Source organism: Trichoderma reesei (assembly GCF_000167675.1).
Source record: "Trichoderma reesei QM6a unplaced genomic scaffold TRIREscaffold_10, whole genome shotgun sequence".
Taxonomy (NCBI): Eukaryota; Fungi; Ascomycota; class Sordariomycetes; order Hypocreales; family Hypocreaceae; genus Trichoderma; species Trichoderma reesei.
This window is the reverse complement of record NW_006711157.1, coordinates 836,962-857,452: the sequence shown is the minus strand read 5'-3', so window position 1 is coordinate 857,452 and position 20,491 is coordinate 836,962. Positions and strand designations below refer to the sequence as shown.

General features: G+C 57.6%; 6 protein-coding genes across 6 annotated transcripts; 3 read left to right on the top strand and 3 right to left on the bottom strand.

The window, feature by feature from the left end:
* Nucleotides 1–790: 790 nt before the first annotated feature.
* On the bottom strand, nt 791–2,159 carry TRIREDRAFT_107914 (uncharacterized protein; the record flags this gene model as incomplete). Its single annotated transcript, XM_006965642.1, has 2 exons — nt 791–1,749; nt 2,150–2,159. 2 exons carry the CDS (start codon nt 2,157–2,159, stop codon nt 791–793), a joined length of 969 nt encoding a protein of 322 aa, XP_006965704.1.
* Nucleotides 2,160–2,958: 799 nt separating this feature from the next.
* TRIREDRAFT_107913 (uncharacterized protein) lies at nt 2,959–4,355 on the top strand (the record flags this gene model as incomplete). The annotated part of the gene is made up of 4 exons (XM_006965794.1): nt 2,959–3,517; nt 3,804–3,923; nt 3,976–4,152; nt 4,342–4,355. 4 exons carry the CDS (start codon nt 2,959–2,961, stop codon nt 4,353–4,355), a joined length of 870 nt encoding a protein of 289 aa, XP_006965856.1.
* Nucleotides 4,356–5,800: 1,445 nt separating this feature from the next.
* On the top strand, nt 5,801–7,453 carry TRIREDRAFT_62367 (sulfite oxidase-like protein; the record flags this gene model as incomplete). Its single annotated transcript, XM_006965793.1, has 2 exons — nt 5,801–7,114; nt 7,232–7,453. Coding segments are annotated over 2 exons (1,536 nt in total), but the record flags the coding sequence as incomplete, so codon positions are not given.
* Nucleotides 7,454–8,220: 767 nt separating this feature from the next.
* Nucleotides 8,221–12,020, bottom strand: TRIREDRAFT_78423 (uncharacterized protein; the record flags this gene model as incomplete). The annotated part of the gene is made up of 4 exons (XM_006965641.1): nt 11,676–12,020; nt 8,699–11,606; nt 8,505–8,637; nt 8,221–8,417 (listed from the first exon to the last, which is right to left on the bottom strand). Exons 1-4 carry the CDS (start codon nt 11,813–11,815, stop codon nt 8,221–8,223), a joined length of 3,378 nt encoding a protein of 1,125 aa, XP_006965703.1. The 5' UTR covers nt 11,816–12,020.
* A 1,713-nt stretch (nt 12,021–13,733) lies between these two features.
* Nucleotides 13,734–17,336, top strand: TRIREDRAFT_78421 (uncharacterized protein; the record flags this gene model as incomplete). The annotated part of the gene is made up of 6 exons (XM_006965792.1): nt 13,734–14,422; nt 14,558–14,609; nt 14,763–15,116; nt 15,567–16,529; nt 16,593–17,081; nt 17,154–17,336. 6 exons carry the CDS (start codon nt 13,734–13,736, stop codon nt 17,334–17,336), a joined length of 2,730 nt encoding a protein of 909 aa, XP_006965854.1.
* Nucleotides 17,337–18,048: 712 nt separating this feature from the next.
* On the bottom strand, nt 18,049–20,091 carry TRIREDRAFT_122104 (uncharacterized protein; the record flags this gene model as incomplete). The annotated part of the gene is made up of 3 exons (XM_006965640.1): nt 19,667–20,091; nt 18,292–19,605; nt 18,049–18,067 (listed from the first exon to the last, which is right to left on the bottom strand). Exons 1-3 carry the CDS (start codon nt 20,083–20,085, stop codon nt 18,049–18,051), a joined length of 1,752 nt encoding a protein of 583 aa, XP_006965702.1. The 5' UTR covers nt 20,086–20,091.
* Between the last annotated feature and the right edge of the window lie 400 nt (nt 20,092–20,491).

Here is a 20,491-nt window from a genome sequence, read left to right as displayed (position 1 = left end):
CAGCTTTACTGTAAGGAAGAGTAGCTCGTTTCCCCCGTTGGCCCATTTGCCTGGAACTTGACCTGACCTGCCCATCTGCTGCTGGTGGCGACATGGTTAGGGTCCGCGAGACACGACAAGACGCCAGACGAGCAAGCAAGCGAGACAGGCAAAAGTTCCCCCCTTCCGTGATTGGACCAGCAGCAGAGACGCGTGTACCGTCGGGCAAGGTACTGCGTTACCGAGGGTACATTGGCCGCCGCATTGGGCTTGTACTGCATGTGCTTGGGCATGTAGCTGTTTTCTGACACTGTACGAGTACGGCTCGGGGTTATCGTTGCTTTGAAATGCGCTTGTGTTGACTGCAAGTGTCTACAAGGGGGAGAAGGTCAAGGCCAGGAGTGATATTACAGATATCCCTGATGGGATTTTTGCTTGGTCGGAGAAGAGAGTCATTCGAGAGATGACTCTGTCCTGCCTTTCCATGTTGCAGGGGTATCGTGAGCATCTAGGACACGTCCAGATATCTGATAGACTACCTACCTCGCAGTATCATCCCATCCCACCCCATCAGACAATCCCCAGCAAAGGGCATCACTTCCGTCAACAAGACAACATCATCTCGTAAGCTGTCAACCCAATCCGCTCTAACTGTCTAGATTCAGGGGTAGTATTACACACACACAAAAAAAAAAAAAAAACACTCCATCAAAAAGGGATCATCGGCATCATGTCCCGCTTCATGTCCAGTCCGATCCAACCACACAAACACCCAAACATATCCCCATCTCTCAACCCTCTCAATGCCGCCCTACTTCCTCACATGCAGCAAAACGCCTATCTTGACATCAAACTTGAGCCCGTCGTCGAGTGACCCTTGTAGCTCCTGCTTCTGCCGCCTCTTGTTGAGCCCAAAAACCTCCTTGACCGCGGTGCACGCCGACCTCCTCATCTGCAGCCTCTCAATCGCCGTCGCGCCCGAGATGTACGCGTGCGTCTCGTCTCTTCCCGAGTACGTCGCCGTGTGCAGAAACGCAGCGCGGACGTGCTCCTTCTTCATCTTCACGACGTAGTCCTTGACCATCTTGACGGTCACGGTGCCATCCGGATGAGTCTTCTGCAGAAACCTCGGCCGCAGCAGCTCCTCTCGCGGCTCGCATACTATGTACAGCCGCTTCAGCCCGCTGAACCAGGAGCAGTGGTTGCCCAGGCCAAACGACGCAAAGGCAAGGTGCATCGGCGCGTTCTCGTGCCAGCCTGCCTCGATGGGCGCGAGCTCCATGGCCATGTTCTGAATCTGCGACATCCACGCTGGACGCGGGTCTGCGTCGCCGTCTGCGCCCTCCTGGAAGCGGCCTACCTGACACCACTTGATGGACAGGGAGATGAACTGCCTCCGGAGCACCTCCCAGACGAAGCAGATGATGTCCCTGGCGGCGTGGAACCGCAGGACGCCGTGCTTGTTGTTGTTGTTCTTGCCCCCGCCGATCACGGGCATCTCGTTGGGCAGCAGCCAGCGGAGGATGATGGCTCGTTCCGCGCGGCTGACGGCGAGGGCGGCGCGGGAGGAAGCCGTTGAGCGGACGAGGGTGCTCGAGGCCCGGACGCGCATGCTGGGCGTCGCGGAGATGGCGGAGATACGGTGCACGCTGGGGCTGATGACGTGCTCCCATATCTGGAGGCGGATCTCCCTGGGGAGGCTGCTGAAGGTGAGGGCTTCTTTCTTCAGGGGAGTCGACATTGTCGGGGTAGGTGGGTGGTTATGCGTGTCTGCCATGATCAGACGGAGATGTTGCAGCTTGTGAGTGTTTCAATCGTGAATGACGCTGGGGTTTGTTGGTGACTGCATGAGTGAATGATGAGGATGAGTTTGGAATTGGAAGAGGAATTACCAAGATGTGTACAAAGAAGAAACGGGTCAAGTACCTTTGTAAACACTGAAGAGGAGCCGACCAGTAACAGCTGCAGGCACCTGGCAGCCGTAGAACAGCCCGATGTGTACTTCTTCAAGATAAGGTAGGGGCCCGCTCAAAGTATCTAAGTAGTAGATGCCAGCCAGTTGTTGAACCCGCCTCGTCACCTTGGAAGCGAACTGTCCTGCCGATGTACCACTCGTTGAATTATGCCATCATGGGGGTTTAGCAACATTGATAGCTCCGCACGTACATACAGATGCCCATGATTATTGACGTCCAAGGACAAAGCATCGAGAGCCTCCCCCATCGCCATCACGGAGAAGTCCTCTACCACTTTGCCTAACGTTGCTCTTCTTCGTTACCTGCGTTTTGTCATCCATCTCGACAACTGTACATCAAAGAAAAATTCTCGTCTGTTAAACGGCCCTTTTCGGAACTTTTCCTCTACACCAATCATACTTTCACCAGTTGAGAACCCTCGCTTGTGTGAGAAAGCCCCTTGAGGCAACTCATAGACTCCACAACTCGGCACATTAAAACATACCTACAGCAGGTTAAACTCGCGAGGCTTTCTCGCCTTGGTCCCTTTAGGCTCTTGTGGCTCCGGATCACCTCCCTGAAAGGAATTCGCTGTTGCTATAACGGTCCATGGCCTTGATACATTGAGGCTGGCCTCAACTCTGCGATTCCCAGTCCGGACAAGCAGCCCTACAGACTTTGGGCTCGGGAATTTAGACTCACATCGTTCCAGATAAGCATAAAACTCTACTTGTCAACGGCCCGAAGCCATGATTGACAAGATGTCCTCTGCCCTGTGGCCCTGGGTATAAATTGCAGGCTTTCCCCCCCCCAAAGGCCATCTTCTCCTTTGCCATTTGTGCATCGTTCACCTTCATACGCAACAGCAAGTACAAGTAAATCTTTTCAAGGAAAAGCTATTCGCTTATACTCGTCTTGCCTTCTTGATGTTGCTTCGAAGTCTTCTTATACCTCGCTCCGTTCCTCTCGCTTCTTGCCGTCCGGTATTTCTCTTCTCTTCCTCCCCAACGGCGGCCAATTCACAATGGCCCCCCGCGCTCTTCTCGCCTCCAGGAAGGTCCTGGACATGAATACCCCGGAGTTGGGCGTTCTATACGCCATCAATCCCGTGACCGGGGGACTTGTATCCCCCTGGGGCACCGTCCCCTTCGACGATGGCGACGATGATGACAGTCCCAAGGCCGAAGGCTACATCGTCGCCGGCACCATCGTGGCCGCCTGCCTGGCCGTCTGTCTCTTCGTGGGAGCCTTGGTGGCCGTCTTCTGCTGCCTCAGAAGGCGGCGACGCATCAGGAGAGAGGCAGTTCGCAACCGCCCTCCCACACCCATCGCCAGGGGCAGGGCCAGCTCCGACGACGAGGAGACGGCGGAGCCTCCCATCCCACTCGCCACTCTTCCCGCCGCCAAGATTGCCGGGAAACGCCCTCCCGCGAACACTGCGGCACACAGACCTGGGTTTTTCTCGGGCATGGAAGTCGCCCGGCCGTTGCAGGTGCCTTTCCTGGACACTGTCGTTGAGGCGACGAGCAGCGAGGAACGCGTTTCCCAGGGAGGAGGTGAGGGCTCTGGGGAGGAAGCGGACGGTGAGCTCGTCGAAGATGCTGCCCGTGGCTCTGATGAGGTCGGGAGTCGATGGGGACTGTAAACGTTTCCAGGGGCTGAAGCGTGGACGTGTTTGGATTCCTTGTGTGGCGGAGAAGTATCCATGGATGGAGTTTATGGCGTTATATCGGCGTTCTGAGTAGTTATGGAGATATACCCAGGAATTTTCGGATTAGAAAAGCAGGAGGACGGACTTAATGTTGGTTGGACACTACTCCGTGGTAATTGTTAACTATCAAGCCAATTGAACACTGATCGTTTCAACAGCTGCAGCTCCATCTCGAAGCCATGGATCTAGTCGTTGCCTGAGTGCGTGCGTAACTCTGCTCGTCTGTGCTGGTGTCTGCCCCGTAGCCACCATGTTACGTGAGGCTGTCGTCCATGTAAGTAAGTACACACTCCACCATGTCCAGCTGCGGAATACGAAACATTCAAAAAGCTGCGTTTCATCTATCGGAACGTCGCTGTCGGCTCGTCGGCGGTCTCTCGCGCTCTCCTGTGCGACGCAACGATGGCCCGGGGGCCGACGACCCGAAGCTGAGCGGCCGACAGCCGAGAGTGGAGGGCTGCGAGATGAGGCTAATGTACGCCGAGATGCACGTCGGCAGTGGACGGGGTTTGTTGGATGGGACGAGAGTGTCTCTCTGTTGGTAGTACTGGAGATGCTGAGGGAGTTGAATTGGTGATCAGGGATTACGGACGGAGAAGAGGCGATGGTGGTTCATTCGATCGCTGTAGATAGATTTTCGAATGGAAGGAATACGACCCAACGTTTTGGCCTGATGATGCTGGTGACACCTTACAGTACCTACCTACTGACAGCTTCAGCGACACAGCACATCCACCTCAGCTCGAAAACATCGGTCAAACCTCGACTCCCCCGTTGGAAAAACAACATCCTTGGAAGCACTTGACCCTGCAGCCCTCCCCTATAACCTGACAGGACCGCACTGACAAACACCGCCCAATCAGCGCCGTTCCAGCGCATCAGCCCCCCCTGCAAGGAGCCACCGTCCAGGTGCTTCTAGCGCTCTGTGCTGGTTCCACCGGGGCTGCAGCCCGAGGGTCCGTCCACCGTCTTACGTACTGTTACGACCTGTGTCTTGACCTTCTTTGGTCCCTTTTTCTGGTGGCGATCCGACAGAGATTGACTGCGTCTGATTGATGGAGCGCTGCTCAGGTGACGGAGCCCCGTCGCGTTCGCTGCCGGTAATCGTCGGCCTTGGACAGGAGTTCAGATATTACGACATGCCCTCTTATCGCTAGCAAGACCGGTGTGTGTCTGCAGTATTCGAGTACCTACCTTACCTTACCTAATACCTACGTACGCAGCTCTCTTTCTCTTTCCGTCACTCTCCTGGGCCTGGATCGTCAAGCTGCAGGCAAGGAAGGACCAACTCGGTGTACTATTGATATTACACTCTTGCCTCACCTCCTCTTCCTCCCCACTTCCCCTTCACCTCCAAACCTCTTCTTCTTCTTCCTCCTCCTCCATCATCATCATCTTCTTCTTCCTCCTTTGCCATCAACCCTCCGCATCACCACCTCTTCTGCTGCTTCCTCCAAATCACCAGAAGCACCGCCGCCACGCCTCTCTCGGTCCGGCCCGCCGACTCCAACCGCCGCCATTGCCCAGCCTCTGTCTCCTTCACTTGCGCGCTGACGAGAGGCCGACTTAGACCTCGACACTATCCTCGTATCTGCTGCTTATCTCGTCCCAGTCAGCAGCCTTCTGTCATCCCTCCCATTCATTCCCATCGCCGTCAGCAACAGCAACTCCAGAGCCGTTGTCACTGCTACCCGCGTCTCCTCCTCCTCTGCTCCCAACTACGCGTTCCGCTACTTGCTACACTCGGCTTCCTCAATTTGGGCTGTACTCCTTTGCTGTGATGAATTTGCCATCTGCTGAATCAACATAACCCGCGGCATCTTCCCTCCACCTCACTATGACGTCCAGAGCTTCCAAATGCTTCGCGCGGCAGCTACGCCAAACAGCTCGACCACGGCATATCCACCTGCGACAGGCATCACCCGCAAATCAGAGCCGGCCATTCACCAGATCAACAGCTACCAGGCGTAGTCCTGAAGCAGCCAAGGCGAAAGCGCCCAACTCACAGCAACTATCTCCACGGGCTGTCGCTCTGTTGGCCAGCATTGGCCTCGCATCCTTTGCTTATGCTCTTTATCGGACGCCCCCGGCTGCCTTTGATGCCGCTGCCGTGCTGCAGTCCGAAGACGATGGCTATGCCCACGCGGCCGTTCACGATGACCGCGATCCGAATTTGCCCCGATTTCGCATGTCTGAAATTCGGAAGCACGACGCCAAATCACCTCATCCCTGGGTGACGTACGGCGACAAGGTCTACGACATCACCGAGTGGATTGCCGCTCATCCTGGTGGACCAGTCATTCTGCGAGCAGCTGGCGGCTCAATCGAGCCTTACTGGAACATATTCACCATCCACAAGAATCAATACGTTTACGACATACTGAATCAATACCTCATTGGCTACGTTCACCAGGCCGATCTGGTCAATGGCAAGCCTGCCCAGGAGACGATTGAGGATCCATTCGCCGACGACCCGGTGAGACACCCTGACCTCATCAAGCGGACACACAAGCCTTGTAATGCGGAAACCCCTGAACCGGCTCTCAGCGCCCACTTCATTACCCCAAACGAGCTCTTCTACGTCCGGAACCACATGTGGGTGCCTAAAGTCTCTCCGGACGAGGCTGAGGCGCACGTCCTGACAGTGGAGCTCCCTGATGGCACCACCAAGGAGTACAGCCTCCGTGATCTCAAGACCAAGTTTGCAAAGAAGAAGGTCACTGCTGTTCTGCAGTGCTCTGGCAACCGCCGTAGCCATATGAGCAAAGGGTCCGGCCGCCCAACGAACGGCCTGCAATGGGAAGCCGGTGCGATTTCTAACGCTACGTGGGAGGGAGTGTTGCTGGCTGATATCCTCGCCGATGCCGGGTTCGACGCCGCCACCGTGAGGAACGGCACCAGCGAAGCGCAGCATGTGCAGTTCTCTGGCATGGAGGCATACGGCTCGTCTATTCCCATCAGAAAGGCCGTCGATCCCCAGGGCGACGTATTGTTGGCATACGGCATGAACGGACAACCCCTGCCCCGGGACCATGGCTATCCATTGCGATCCATCGTGCCTGGCCACGTTGCTGCTCGGTCGGTCAAGTGGCTCAATCACATCACCCTAAGCGATGAGGAGAGCCCCAGTCAATGGCAGCGGAAGGACTACAAGTGCTTTGGCCCCAACCAGACAAAGGTCGACTGGGAGTCTGCCCCGGCAATCCAGGAGCTGCCCGTCCAAAGTGCCATTACTGGTGTCAAACTGGGAGACTGGAAAGCGTCGGATGAATCGACGTCGAGCGACTCGCCGGCGAAGGAGGTTGCCCTCAACGGATATGCATATTCTGGCGGTGGACGATCAGTCATCCGCGTCGATGTCTCGCTTGACGACGGGAAGACGTGGTCGCAAGCCCATCTGCTGCCGGACGAGGCGCCAAAGTTTGACGGCAAGTCCTGGAGTTGGAAACGGTGGACATTTAACGGGGCTGTTCCTTTGGAGGCCTTCAGAATCCCAGACGACTCAACTGCTAGCCAAGGCTCCGATGAAGATAGAAACACCATCAGGCGGGGTACTGCCAGAAGGTCTGCCAACGAGGGTGGCCAGGACTCCAAAGGCGGTAGGAAATGCACTACCATTGCCATCAAGGCGACGGACGAGGCGTACAATACCCAACCGGAAAGCCATGCCGCTACGTGGAATTTCAGGGGCAACCTGGCTACCGCATGGCATCGCGTGCAGGTATGCACAGACTGTTCGCCCGGCGCCGTCGCGTTGAAGAAGAAGAAGAATTTGCGTGAGAAGAAGTCTTCGCATGAAGAGTCGTGAATTTGATTGGGCCACTATAAGACAGTGGATTGGAGTTTATCTTGCTTTTTTGTTGCAGAGCGTGTTTGTCTAGGCAGGTACACGCGAAGATGGTGATGGGTTTTGGATGGCAAGATACTTCGGTAGCATAGATTTGGACAGGAGTTGGAGGACGTCATTTTGTATATATGTATACCCTCTTGTGCGATATAAAGGCACAGAATTGACGGATGATTTGATGCACTGTTGCGTGTAGCGACGACATTTGAGTGACACCTTTAACAAGTCGAGGAAATCTCCTGGAGAGCATATTTCGTGGATGAAAACCTACATATAAGCACCCATCCAATTCTATGGGGCAACAAGACGTGCTAGTAAGGCAGGTTCCACCCCAGAGATATATGGGATACAGTCGTTCCTTGTCGCATGAGCAAGTATGAAACGAAAGAGGGACTCATGGCCAAGTTTCTCCAAGAACTTGTTAAGAATTTACTGTATTGGTTTGTTTATTTGTATCCTCTCCACGCCCAGCGTACAGCTCGACGCCTCTTCCTCCTCGTCAATCCCCGATCCTGTGCTTTTGAAAGAAGAGCAGCCTCCATCCAGATCCCCCTTTGATTCTAATTCGTATGTTGATACAAACCTCCCTCAGAAAACAAACCCGCCGCCCAGCCTCTATCCCTAGGCAGGCAGGCAGGCAGGCAGCCACATTGTCCATCAAACCCAAACCCCTCTCCGTCTCACTAGTCAACGTCTTCTTCTTCTCTGTCGGGCAGGTCCGCAAAGGCCTACTCTTCCTCGTCCTCGCCGTCGGAAAAGTACTCAAACGGATTGGGCACCGCCGCCTCCTCGTCTCCCTCGCCGTCCTCGTCCACCGCGGTGAGCACGCCGGCGGCGGCGGCGGCGCCCGAGCCGACGTCGGCGCTACCGTAGCCGCCAGGGCCCTGGGCCTCTGGCACGCCAAAGGGAGAAGCTCGTGCCTGACCTTGGCTGCGCAGCAGCTGCTCCATCACAGGGTTGACGCCGGCAAGGCGGCCGCTGGGATCGTCGAGGAGGGATCGGCTTGAGCGACCAGCTCCGCTTCTGCCCAGCTGCTGTCCAGCGACCGGCGCACGCTCGGTCGTAACCTTCTTCAGCTTCTCCTCAAGAAGCGTCTTGGGCTCGTCAGGCTGGGTATCGATAAGAAGAAGAGGACCTCCGGTTGGCTTAAGGGGGAAAAGGTTAGCATCAATCTCTTCGAGTGAAACATTGGATGAGAAGTCTTACCTTCTTGACTGGCTTATAACGGCCAGCAGGGAAGCTGATGTACTTGAGCTGACCAGGTAGAACTCGGCTCATGTTCTCAATCTCGTAGCCAACCTTCTCCTTCTCGGGCTTCTTCTTGGCGTCGGCGGCTGCCGCATCCTTGTCGTCGGATTCCTTCTTGTCCTTGCCCTCCTCCTTTGCCTTGTCGTCGTCTACTTCCATCTTGTCTCCGCTCTTAGCCGGGGCGCTGTCGATGTCCATGCTTTCGTGACGCTGAGCTCGCTCCTTCTTCTGGGCTCTCCTCTTGGCCTGAGCCGTGGTGGACAGAATGGCAGTCGCAATAAGAGCCGGGCCCTCTTCTGTCTTGACTTCCTGCTCAGGCGGGTAGTCGAACAAGCTCTGGCGGGTGGCACAGTGGAACTTGAAGTCGGGCATCTCCAGGTCGTGGTCGAGGCCGATGATGGACGTGGGCGAGAAGCTGAGGGATAGGAAGTGGGTAAAGGGGAACCAGTACCAGTACTGCGTGAAGACTGCCATGCCAACAATGCCGGCCATGTTGAGATTGCCGGTCTGGGTCTGGAGGCCAATGGTGCAGTTTCGGCCGCCCGCGTCGATGATGCCCAGGGCAAGGGCGGCGCCGAACTTGGTCATGGCGTCCTCGTGTCGGTCCCCGACCACCTTCTTGAGCGTCTTGCGGATGGAGGCCACCTTGGGGTTCATGACCTCGTTCTGCTGCACCATGATCATGGCCAGGGAGATGAGGGCGCCCTGTCGGACAAAGTCGGTGGGATCCTTCATCATGGGCTCGAGGAGATCGATGGCCTCGTCCAGCCCAGTGCCGGCACACGAGATACCCAGGGCCATGGCAGACCCGTATCGGACGTGGGGGTTGTACGACTCGGACAGCAGCTCGACCATGCGGGGGACGCTGCCGGGCTTGCGGAAGAGAATGAAGCCCAGACTCATGACGGCGATTCGGCGAACGTCGTCATTGACATCGCTTACGGCGGTGTGGAGCAGCTTGCGAATGGCCTTGTTGCTGCCGGTACCGCAGTAGGCCAGGGCAACGGTCATGATACCACCGTAGCGCAGTGTGGGATCCGGGTCGTTGAGCAAGCCCTCGATCAGCACATCGGCGCCCTCTTGGCGGCCGTACATGATGAGGGCCATGCCAAGGGCCACGCCGCGGACAATCTTCTCGTGGGTCGTCTCGTGGGCGTACGTAATCATGTCCTCGAGGGCCTTGACGTTGCCAGTGCCCAGCATGATGAGGCCCATGGCCAATCCGACCGCCTCACCATTGAGAGCAGAGTCTTGGAAGAGGACATCCTTGAGCTTCTCGAAGATCTCGTTGTCCCCAGTACCCATACCCGCAATACCCAGGCCAAGAGCACCACCGTGCTGAACAACCTCTTCCTCAGCCTGGCCAAACTGCATCTTGAGGTATTCCAGAGCGCCGGCACCGTGGTTGGCGTGGATGAGGCCATAGGCGTACAAGGCTCCGCCCTGGCTAAAGATGGAACCATTACTAAGGCCGCCTTGCTTGGGCAGGTATGGCTCGAGGAGCTTTCGTGACTGTGACAGATTGCCGCGGTGGATGACGCCGAGGGCAGCGGTGGCGGTGAACTTGGACCAGTTGACGGCCTTTCCGAGCCACTCGAGGTTGTCGCGGAAGAACTTGTCGTTTGTGGTGCCCTGGTTCATGAAGGCATTGCAGAAGGTCACGGCAGTGTGGAAGATAGAGTTACGGCCCTCGAGGCTGTCGCGCACCTTGTTGAGGATGCTCAGATCGGTGTGATTGTTGCGGAAGAGGAACTCGAGGTTCAGGCGGATGGTCTTGGAGCCGTCGAGGATGGATCGGATGTTGCGGTAGACCTTGGCCACGTCTTCTGGGAGCTCTTCTTCGGGCGCAGCCTGTTGGTTCTCCAGCAGCGATTCGCTCTCTTCGGGCTTATCGGCGCCTTCGGCCTCCTTCTTCTTGGGTGGCTCCCCGGACGGAAGAGAGGACAGGACCTTGCCCAAGAATTCCTGAGTGCCGTTGTCATAGAGGTCAAAGGCGATCTGGTATGCGTTAGCCGTGGAAGTGCGATCGCCCCTGGACACGAGGTTGCGCAGCATCCGGGACGCCTCCTCGTCTGTGTTGAGATAGACGACGCATCTGGCAATGGCGAAGTAGTCGGGGTTAGGAATCTCGCTCAAGAGGTCCAGGATCAGCCGCAGAATCTCGGTTCGGAAGGCCCTCTCCTGGACAATGTCCATGCAGATGCCCAGAATGTACTCCATGAGCTCCTCGGCGGGTCCCGGCTGCCCCTCGGCGCCCTTGACCTTGGACAGCTTCTCATCTTCGCTGGCGCGCTTGATGACTCGTCGGAGGATGTCAAGATTCCGAGCCTCGACGGCGATGCCGACGACTTGTCTGTATCGGCCTTGGGCTAGACAGCTCTCGAACAGGCGATCAATGATCCTCTGCAAGGAGGCCTCGGCCGCGTTGTTGGGCAGCTGGGTGATGGATCCCGAGCGACCCTGCTTCGTCACGGGCTGGAAGGTGGCATCGAGTATGGTGTTGTCGATGGAGGCGCGCGAGAGCAGAGACTTGGGCGGCAGAGTGGTGTGAGAGAAGGGCGTCGTGGGAGACATGACGGCGCCATCGGTGGAGGTGGCAAAGGTGGTCGACAGCTCTGGCAGGTCGGACGTCTTGGCCGCCTTGGGAGCGGCGTTTTTGGCAGCTGTAGTCGCGATGTACTGGTCGACGCACTTGGAGATGATGGTCTCCTCAAATTCGCCAGGGGAGTCGATCTTGAACAGGTCCCCCGCCGCGAGGGCAAAGACCATGCTGTCGTTGTAGGCCTGCAGGTGGTAGTAGACCTTGGCGAGCACAAGGGCAGCCAGCTGACGTTCGGGAAACGACTCGTCCTCATAGAGGGCCTCGCTGCAAAGCACACAAGGTTAGTCAGAGAGCTTCGATGCCCCCGTCAAACGGATTTGCGCAGAAACATACATCTGGCTCAAGCTGCCGGCGACCTCGGTCCAGACGGTGTCGATGTCGTCGTTGAGCGTCTGCAGGGCGAAGACGCGGAGCTCGGGCTCCTCGTCGGCCAGGAAGGCGAGCACGCCCGTCGCCGACACCAAGCCAGGCATGTTGTCGAGATGGCTGGGCCGGGATGCGGTGCACGAGCGGGATCGAGGGGCGGATTCGGCGTGGAAGGGAAGAGAAAGCTGTGAATGCTGGTGGCGGCGATGACGATTAGAGGGCAGCCGCGGATGGTGTCAGCATTCCCAGAGGAACAATTAGCGGAAGAATAACGAGACAGAGCAGCTGCAGCAGCGCGGAGCAGAGCAAAGGCTGTTGTGGCTGTGGTTGTCGAGTTGTGGTGTTTTGTTTGGTTGATTCGGAGCGGATGCTTGTGGTGTGGACAAAAGAGCACTGAGGTTCCTTGTCCACGTCAGGCACAGCTCTGCCTGCCCTGCCTTGTAAGTACCTTTGTACATACCTAGCTGGGCGTGGGGCACGGGCCACCAGAATCTGGTGGGGTGAGAGTTCTCTAGGCTAGTGAGAGGGTGACAAAATAATGATAAATACCACGTACCTAGTATCTGGAATCACAGCCTACGATACAGCAAATATTACCTAACTGTATATACAACGGCGACACCTGGATTGATCTCTAGATAAGGGATATAGCGTTTGAGTCTTGACGATCGAGTTATTCTACGCACGAAAATTAGTGAGGATGGCCAGCACCTTTCAGTGCAGCATGATGGAGTAATCAATCAATTGCTTCGCTTATTCTGTCGACCATGACGATGCCCTGCATGAATCGCTTATATAAGACCTTTGCTCTGCCAGTCAGCTCTCTGGGATAGGCTCGCGTCCCATTGTCCTTAGTAATACTACTACCTCTACCTGGTATCGGCCCAAAGCTGGCAGAGCTGGCAGAGGTACAAGCGTTGCCCGCGTGCGGCTGATGCAGCGTCGGGGTACCTTCTCCACCCAGCTGCCGCTCAGTGGCCTCGCGGCTGGGCAGCAGGCCGGAACCTCAGGTTTCGCATGCATGGCCGTCACTGCAGCCAGACGGACGGCAGCAACGCAAGGAGGCAGCAGGACCAGGAGACGACCGACAGCTGGGATGGGAGGGGGCGGAAGACAGCAAATTTTCTGCTGCTTTAAAGGAGGATTGCGGCCCATTGGCATTGTCCTGCAACGATGCTCGCTCGAGCCTCCGTCATCACGTCCCGTCATTGACCTGTTGGGCTCGCACCAGACAACTTCAGGTTTGGGTCCTCCAGCTGCTGATGAGCGCAGATCCAGCACCGAGTCCAGAGTTCGAGCACTAAAAAGTCGAGCCTATCGGTGACTCGACTACCCGCCAGAACCACTTGACGCCACTGTCCGTCGGTCTCTGGATAGCGCCTGCTCACCTGCTGGGAGACGAAGTGAGAGGAGAAAAAAAAAAAAAAAGATCGAGTGTGTCCTTAGTACCAAGGCGGCGCATCCGTCCAGACTGCCATCAATCATCAAATCCCTGCGCGAGCAACAGACCGGGCCCTGTCCATGATACTTCGGATTCAGTCCACCGCGCCGTAGCAGCTGCATCTGCCGCCTCTGTCCGTCGCCTCTACCCTTCGCCTCTCGCACCTCTGCATCTCGACGCGCACCCGTCCCCAAGGCCAGGCAGGACCAGAGCCGGAAACCCGCCCCGGCTGAGCTGACCTTGCTGCTGTGCTTGTTGCGCGCCTGCGCTGCCCGGCCCCGCCACCAAGGACGCAATCGCGACGCCTCAGCCTTTCGCCTGTTCAGCCTCGAGCCTTCCGTCCGGTGCGTGTAAGCTCGAGGATGTGCCTTTGCGCCTCGGACGGCCCTGCATCCTCTGCGCCCGCGACCGCCATCTAAACGTCACAGACCGAAGCAAGGCCCAACGGCGTCGGCGAGTCGTAGCCGCCGCTGACCCAGGCGCACCACAGCGCCGCGCCGCATGCTGGACAGCTCGAGGCTCGCCGCCCGATCCATCGTCTCGCGCAAGAGGCCACACGCCCGTGTGACGAGGTCCCAGCAGCCATGGATCTCCGCTCGGTTCTGAACACGTCCGACAATGGCGACCGCGCGCCCTCGAAGCCGCCGCCGGCTCCTCCTCCTCCTCCTCCTCCTCACTACCAGCCGCACCAGCAACACCAGCAGCACCAGCATCCGCACCACCAGCCTCGTCCTAGTCCCACGGCTCAATATGGACCTGGGCCTCGCGAGTACTCGCAGCAGCCGCCTCAGGCATCACCAAGCAAGCCTGCGATGATGCACGAATATCAGCATCCGCACCAGCAGCCCCAGCGACCTCCTCAGCCGCAGGCGCAGGCGCATCCTCACCCTCAGCACTACTCGCCGCAGCAGATCCAGCAGCAGCAGCAGCAGCAGCCGCCGCAATTCCAGCAACAGCAACCGCAACCGCAACCGCCGCCGCCGCCGCCGCAGCAGCAGCAGCAGCATCGTCCGTCCAATGCCTACCCAGTGCAGTCGCCTTATCAGACGCCTGGTCCGTACCCAGGACGGCCATCTGCCGTGCCGCCGCCACCGCTGCAACCGCCGAGTCTTTATCACGACCCCCGCTCGCCCGGCAGCTCGAGATCAAACTCTGGGCCCGTCCTAGCCTCGCCCTACCGGCCTTCGCCGACGTCAGCCTCGACGCCCGGAGGCTCTGCGGGTTACCCGTTTCCTACGCAGCCTCCAGACATGAGCAGCCCGATCCAGCGACAGTATCCGAGCCAATACCAGGATCCGCGAGACCAAAGAGACCCGCGGGATCCAAGAGATCCAAGAGATCCGAGAGATTCAAGAGATCCGAGAGACCTGCGAGACCCAAGAGACCCAAGAGATATGAGAGACATGAGAGACATGAGAGACCCAAGAGACATGAGACGAGAGAGCTATGTGCAGAGCCCAGTACATGCTCCTCCTCCGCCGGCGTACATGCTGCAGCAGCAGCAGCAGCAACAACAACAACAGCAACAACAGCAACAGCAACAGCAACAACAACAGATGCTGCAGCAGCAACAACAGCACCAGCACTACCAGCAGCAGCATCAATTGCAACAGCAGCAGCTCCAGCAGCAGCATCAACATCAACAACAGATGATGCAGCAGCAACAACTGCAGCAGCAGCAGCAGCAGCACGCCGCACCTCAATCATCCTCTTCGAGGCCCAGCACCAGCGCGTCCTTCCAGGCGTACCACCAGCAGCAGCGCTCCCCGACAGTGGCCCAGCAGCACTACGGGGCCTACGCACAGGGCAGCCCAGGCCCTGCAGCGCCTCCACTTGCCGACTACGGCCGCCACCCGTCCAGCTCGCAGCCGCCAACCCCTTTGGGGCCTCCCAGCGCCCTGCGCCAGCCCCCAACGCCTGGAGCCTTTGGCCAGCAGCCCCCGAGCCCGTTCCAGCAGCGCATGTCGGTGTCTTCGCTGGCGAGCCAACCAGCGCCAGCACATGCTCCAGCGCCTGCACCAGCACCTGCACCTGCACCTGCGCCAGCACACACGCTCCCGCATCCTCATACCGCACACACTCTGGAACCTCAACATCAACATCAACCCCAGCCTCAACCTCAACCTCAGCCTCAACCGCTGCCGCAGCCGCATCTCGCGCAATCACCTCAATTGCAGTCGCACCCGCGGGACCAGGCACCGACACCGCAGTCATCTCCACCGTCGCAGGCACAATTGCAGTCGCAGGCCGAGGCTGAGGCCCAGGCACAGGCACAACAGCCACAGCCGCACCCCCGGCAGCCTCAGGCACAGGCTCCGGTACAGGCACCGGCTCAGTCTCAACCCCAAGCTCAACCTCAACCTCAACCCGAACCTGAACCCGAACCGTCTCACGCGCAGGTCTCGAGCCACCCCGAGCCTCCGGCTCAAACCCCGACACCGCAGCCTCCCGTCCCGCCTGCTCACGTCCCGCCACAGTCTCAAGAGAGGCCATCGCCAAAACCCGCACCGCCTCCGGCACCCCCTGCCCATCTCCCATCCTCGCAGTCCGCCCACGGCTCGCCCGTCGCGGAACCCGCCCAGCGTCCACGATCCCAAGCCGAGCGGGAGCAGAGTCTGTCAGTCAGTCCCAAGACCACGCTCGGCTCCATCCCTAGCGTTTCCGACGCCACCCCGGCCCCGACGGACCGACCTGCAAGATCTTCGCTCAGCGCCCACTCCATGGCGATCGATTCAGACCGAGCGGTCACGCCCGCGAAGCGAAAGCTGGAGGATCTAAACATGAGCCCCAGCGAACTGGAAAACAAAGAGGCCAAGCCGCCTCCCGGCGAGGTCAACGGTGGCTACGAGGAACGCATCCAAAAGTCGTCGTCTCCTGTCCCGCCCAGGAAAAGGCGGACAAGGTACCTCCAGCCGCCAATCTGGGCCCAGAGCGTCCACACTCTGGGGAAGAAACTGCCGACCAACGCCAACTTTGTTCTCCAAAAGCGACTCCATTCCCATATCAACGGCAAGCACGATGCCGCCGCTAGCCGCCAGACGTCGCCAGAGACAAAGAGAAATCAGCACGCCAGCGTCAGCCAACCGCCTGCCACCTCCGAGCCCGATCCCCAGGACATATTGGGTCCTTGGGAGGCCAGCATCACCGGTGTTAAACCCATTGAGGAGCTGTCCAAGAACGTGGCTGACTTCCTCTTTATCCACGCCATCAACAACCAAGACATGCAGGAGATCACAAGCAGGGGGATACAATTCGAGATTGAGGCCAAGCTGGGGACGCTCATCGACAAGGACACCAACCAGCGCGTGGACCGGTTTGTCGCCACAGAGTGCATCCTCGATGAAAATGGCCGGGTCGCCTTCAAGAGTAGTATGACAGAGGTATGTGTGACTGAAGAGGACTATTCACCTTCTCCCCGTAATGTTCAAACTAACTTCCTGCAGGCCCAGCACAAATTTTACAACCAGTTCCTCAACGAAATCGTCCTACAAACCGACCCCCGAAACCCCAACGGCGCTCCCACCAAGCGAGTTCAAGTCATATACAAGCACCGACGCGAGATTGATCGCTTCTACGAGCTGCCGACAGAGCTGCACGGGCATCTGCCCGGATGTATGCGGGCCCGCCTGGGTTCTCGCAGCCGCAACATCCGAGTGCGAGTCACGTACGACCAAAAGACCAACCAGATCTTGAACAAAATCATCAAGGCGCGCGTCGCAGACATTGACCTCCACTTGCCCATGTCTCCGTTCGACTGCCGTATCAGCATCAACCTCGAGATGAACTGGGATGGCTCCGTCGAGGAGCTCGAGCAGGCGGCGTCAAACAAGGCGGATCGGCAGCCGGACCGTAACAAAGACCGCTTGAGCTACAAGCAGGGTCATTACCAGATCGACCTCACCCAGGTCGCCCATGCCGTCAATGGCCCCGGGGTAAGTTTCTGTCCCTCCCCCACTTCGTCTTCCTCATATCTTGTCGTCCGCAAAGCTGACCCAAATGTATAGAACACCCAACGCCTGGATAAGGAACACGAGCTCGAGATCGAGCTAAATCATCAAGCACTCCTCGACCAAGGACGAAGAGCCATGAGCGGTGCCCCCCACAGATATCAAGAGTTGGTGGAGGGCTTCGTGGACAATGTTCGAGTGCTGGCACGAAAAGCCAGGGACTTTACTCCCAGGGCATAAACATGTTATCGACCAAAGAAACTAAACTCAGAGCCGGTGTGGACGACGAGAGATGTTCACACATTTTCTCCGTCCAATAACAGTTAATGGCAGGTGACCAGATGGTGTTGGATACAAAAAAGGGGGGGCGGGTACTACGAGGATCCGTTGTGCCTGCATTCATCATTCGAGGCCTTGCTTTGGTCTCTTCACTCTTCACCTGGTGCTTCATGGCGGACGATAAGGATTTTCGTTCGAGTCTTTGCCATCTTGTTCTTTTCTATTTTTGCTACTTCGATTTCTGTCACTTTTGTTCGTTAGATTGTGGATCTTTATCGGCTCAATCATTCGATGAAGGAGTATTTCTGGACCGTTGAAGAACAAAAGGCAAGGGGCGAGAATGGGACGGGACGCGAATGAAAAGAAACGGCAGAGGCGGAGCGCGGCGCAGATTCCTGTCAAGGGGTGGGGATCGGGGGGGCTTTGTTTTCAAATCTTCTTTTTTGTTATGTCTTTTCCTTCTTCTTCTTGGCCGTTATCTGAAAGGGGGCTTCGAGGGAGGACAAGGGACATATTAGGAGACGGAAAAGGATTTCTTTTGCAGAGGGAGACGGAAGACATACCCTAGCATGGTTGGCGCGAATGCTACTTTTTGAGTTGACCAAAGACTTTAATGTTACTTGTGTGCCTTTTGAATGAGCATAAGCATATTGTAGACTGTATGATGTCGATGTCAAATCTGGGTATCTGTGCTTTGAATGGCAAGCAATTATCCAACGTATCGAGGGGGGCTTTCCCTTGATTTCTTCACTTGCTAATCGTATCTTTCTCATTTTCTCATTCATCATTCGTACAAAGCAGCGCGCCCCCCCATTGCGATTAAGCCTGCTTCTCTCCCCTCGCAGAAGCTGAACTACCTTCTCCTCCCACACCACCACCACCGCCGCCCTCATCGCTATCATTATTTTGCTCGTACTTTTTGACAGGAAACGCCCCCGTGCTGCTAACAATGATACCGACACCATCATCATCATCAACGTCGTCGCCCTCGGCAACAATCTCATCCTCCATCTCCTCTTCAATCACCAGGTTCAAAATCATGCACGCCGCCGCCGTCACGGCAAACCCCGTCTCCATGACGAGAACAATGGCGTCGAGGAACCCCGTGAGCGCCTTGTTGCCGCCCGCATAGGTAAAGACGGTGCTGAAGTAGTTGGGGACGAGGGTGGCGCCGTAGCCGAGGGCCAGGCCGGCGGTGAGGATGAAGCGGTTGCGGCGGGTAAAGGGCACGCCGCGGGAGATGATGGCGATGCCGGAGACGGCGACGGAGCAGAAGAGGAAGGTGGTCATGCCGCCGAGGACCGAGGCCGGGATGGCGACGAGGGCGGCGGCGAACTTGGCAAAGACGCCCATGATGAGGAGGAAGAGGCAGCAGGCGTAGCCGGCCTTGCGGTTGGCGCAGCGCGTCAGGGCGATGACGCCGTTGTTCTGGGCAAAGGTGCTCATGGGCGTCATGGTCATGAGCGCGGCCAGGCAGCCGTTGAGGCCGTCGGCCAGGACGCCGCCCTGGATGCGGGACTCGTATATCATGCCCTCGACCTCGAGGTGGGAGACGTCGCACGTGGCCGTGATGTCGCCGATGGACTCGGTGAGGCAGACGATGAAGACGGCGAGCACCGGGAGCACCAGCGGGCCGTAGACGGAAAGGGGGAACGTGTGAACCCAGATGAAGGAGGCGACGGGGGCGGAATCGATGCCGGACCTGTCAAAGTAGCCGCAGGCGGCGGCAATGATGCAGCCCACCAGCAGACCAATGATGACAGACGTCGACTTCATGATGGGTGACCCAAAGCGCTCGCACAGGATGATTGTGACGAAGACGCTGAAGCCCAAGCCGAGAAACTCGGCGGAGCCCCAAGGGAGAGCATGGGGTGCCGTAGGGCTGGGACACAGGGCCTGCGACGTACAGCCGCTTCCTCCCATCCAGTCCTGGAAGCCGCTCTTGATGAGGTTGATGCCGATGAGCATGACCGTTGGGCCGGTGACGATGGGCGGAAACATCCGGAGCAAGATGCGTGGCGGGATGAAGGACAGCAGGATCTCGAGCAAGGCGCAGACCGCGCAGGTTCCCAGCAGCGCACCGTATCCACGCGGGCAGCTCAGGGGGTTGCCGGCAGCGTCCGAGGGGCAGAAGCCGTTGGCGTACATCTGGCTGAGCGCGCCCTGGGCAACGGGAATGATGCTGAAGCTGATGCCCACGACAGATATAAGGCCGGTCCCAAGGTAGTAACTGTCTCATCGTTCAGCATCCCCATGCAGCAGCATGTGCTAGTTTCTGGGTTACAACTTACGGAGTCTTGTAGATGTGAAACCTTGTAATCTGGATACTAGACAAGATACCCGACACGATCAAGGCCGTCGAGACAAGATACTGTTGGTGCTCGGCCGATAGATTGGCGCCGCCCGAACCCGAGAGAATCAAGGGCGGCGTGATGATGCCCGCCAGCATGGCCAGCGCATGTTGTAGCCCCAGCAGCAGGCCCAAGAAGACCGGCATGTGGTCATTGAGGCCAAAGAACGGGCTCCTTCCGGCCCTTGAGCCCTTGGACATGAACGGTAGATTCGGGCGGAAGAGGACGCCATAGTCGTAGTCGCCGAGGAGACCTTCGCGGGTTGTAAAAGCTCGGCGGAGGGACCGAAGACGGCGGCTTAGAGACCACCGGGGGGCGGTCTCGGGGGTGATTGTCGTAGGCCCAGTGCCTTCGTCCATGTTGAGTCGCGGTGATGTACCAGCGAGAAGAAAGAGGCAGCAATCAGGTGATAGCGGGTGTAACCTGGCGGTTGTTGGTGGCAAACCTGCTGAAGCCTCGGTTGTTGCTCGATCAGCCTTTATGCTGTTGAAAACATTTGAGCAGCCAGTCGAGAGGAGAGCTCAAGAAGCCGGACTTTGGATATGGCTCGAAACAGAGTCTCGTGTAGGATAGAAAGCAGAGCAAGAAGACATTTATTAGGTCAAATGCTATGCTAGTGGATGTTAGGAATGTGATTCTTTTATCAATTGGCCCTGAAGCAATCACCTGAGGCGATATGAAGATTTTTTCCCCGGTTCTTCAAAGTAATCTTTCCGCTTTTCGGGAACGATAAGCAAAGAGCGCGGTAATACAATCAATAACTGA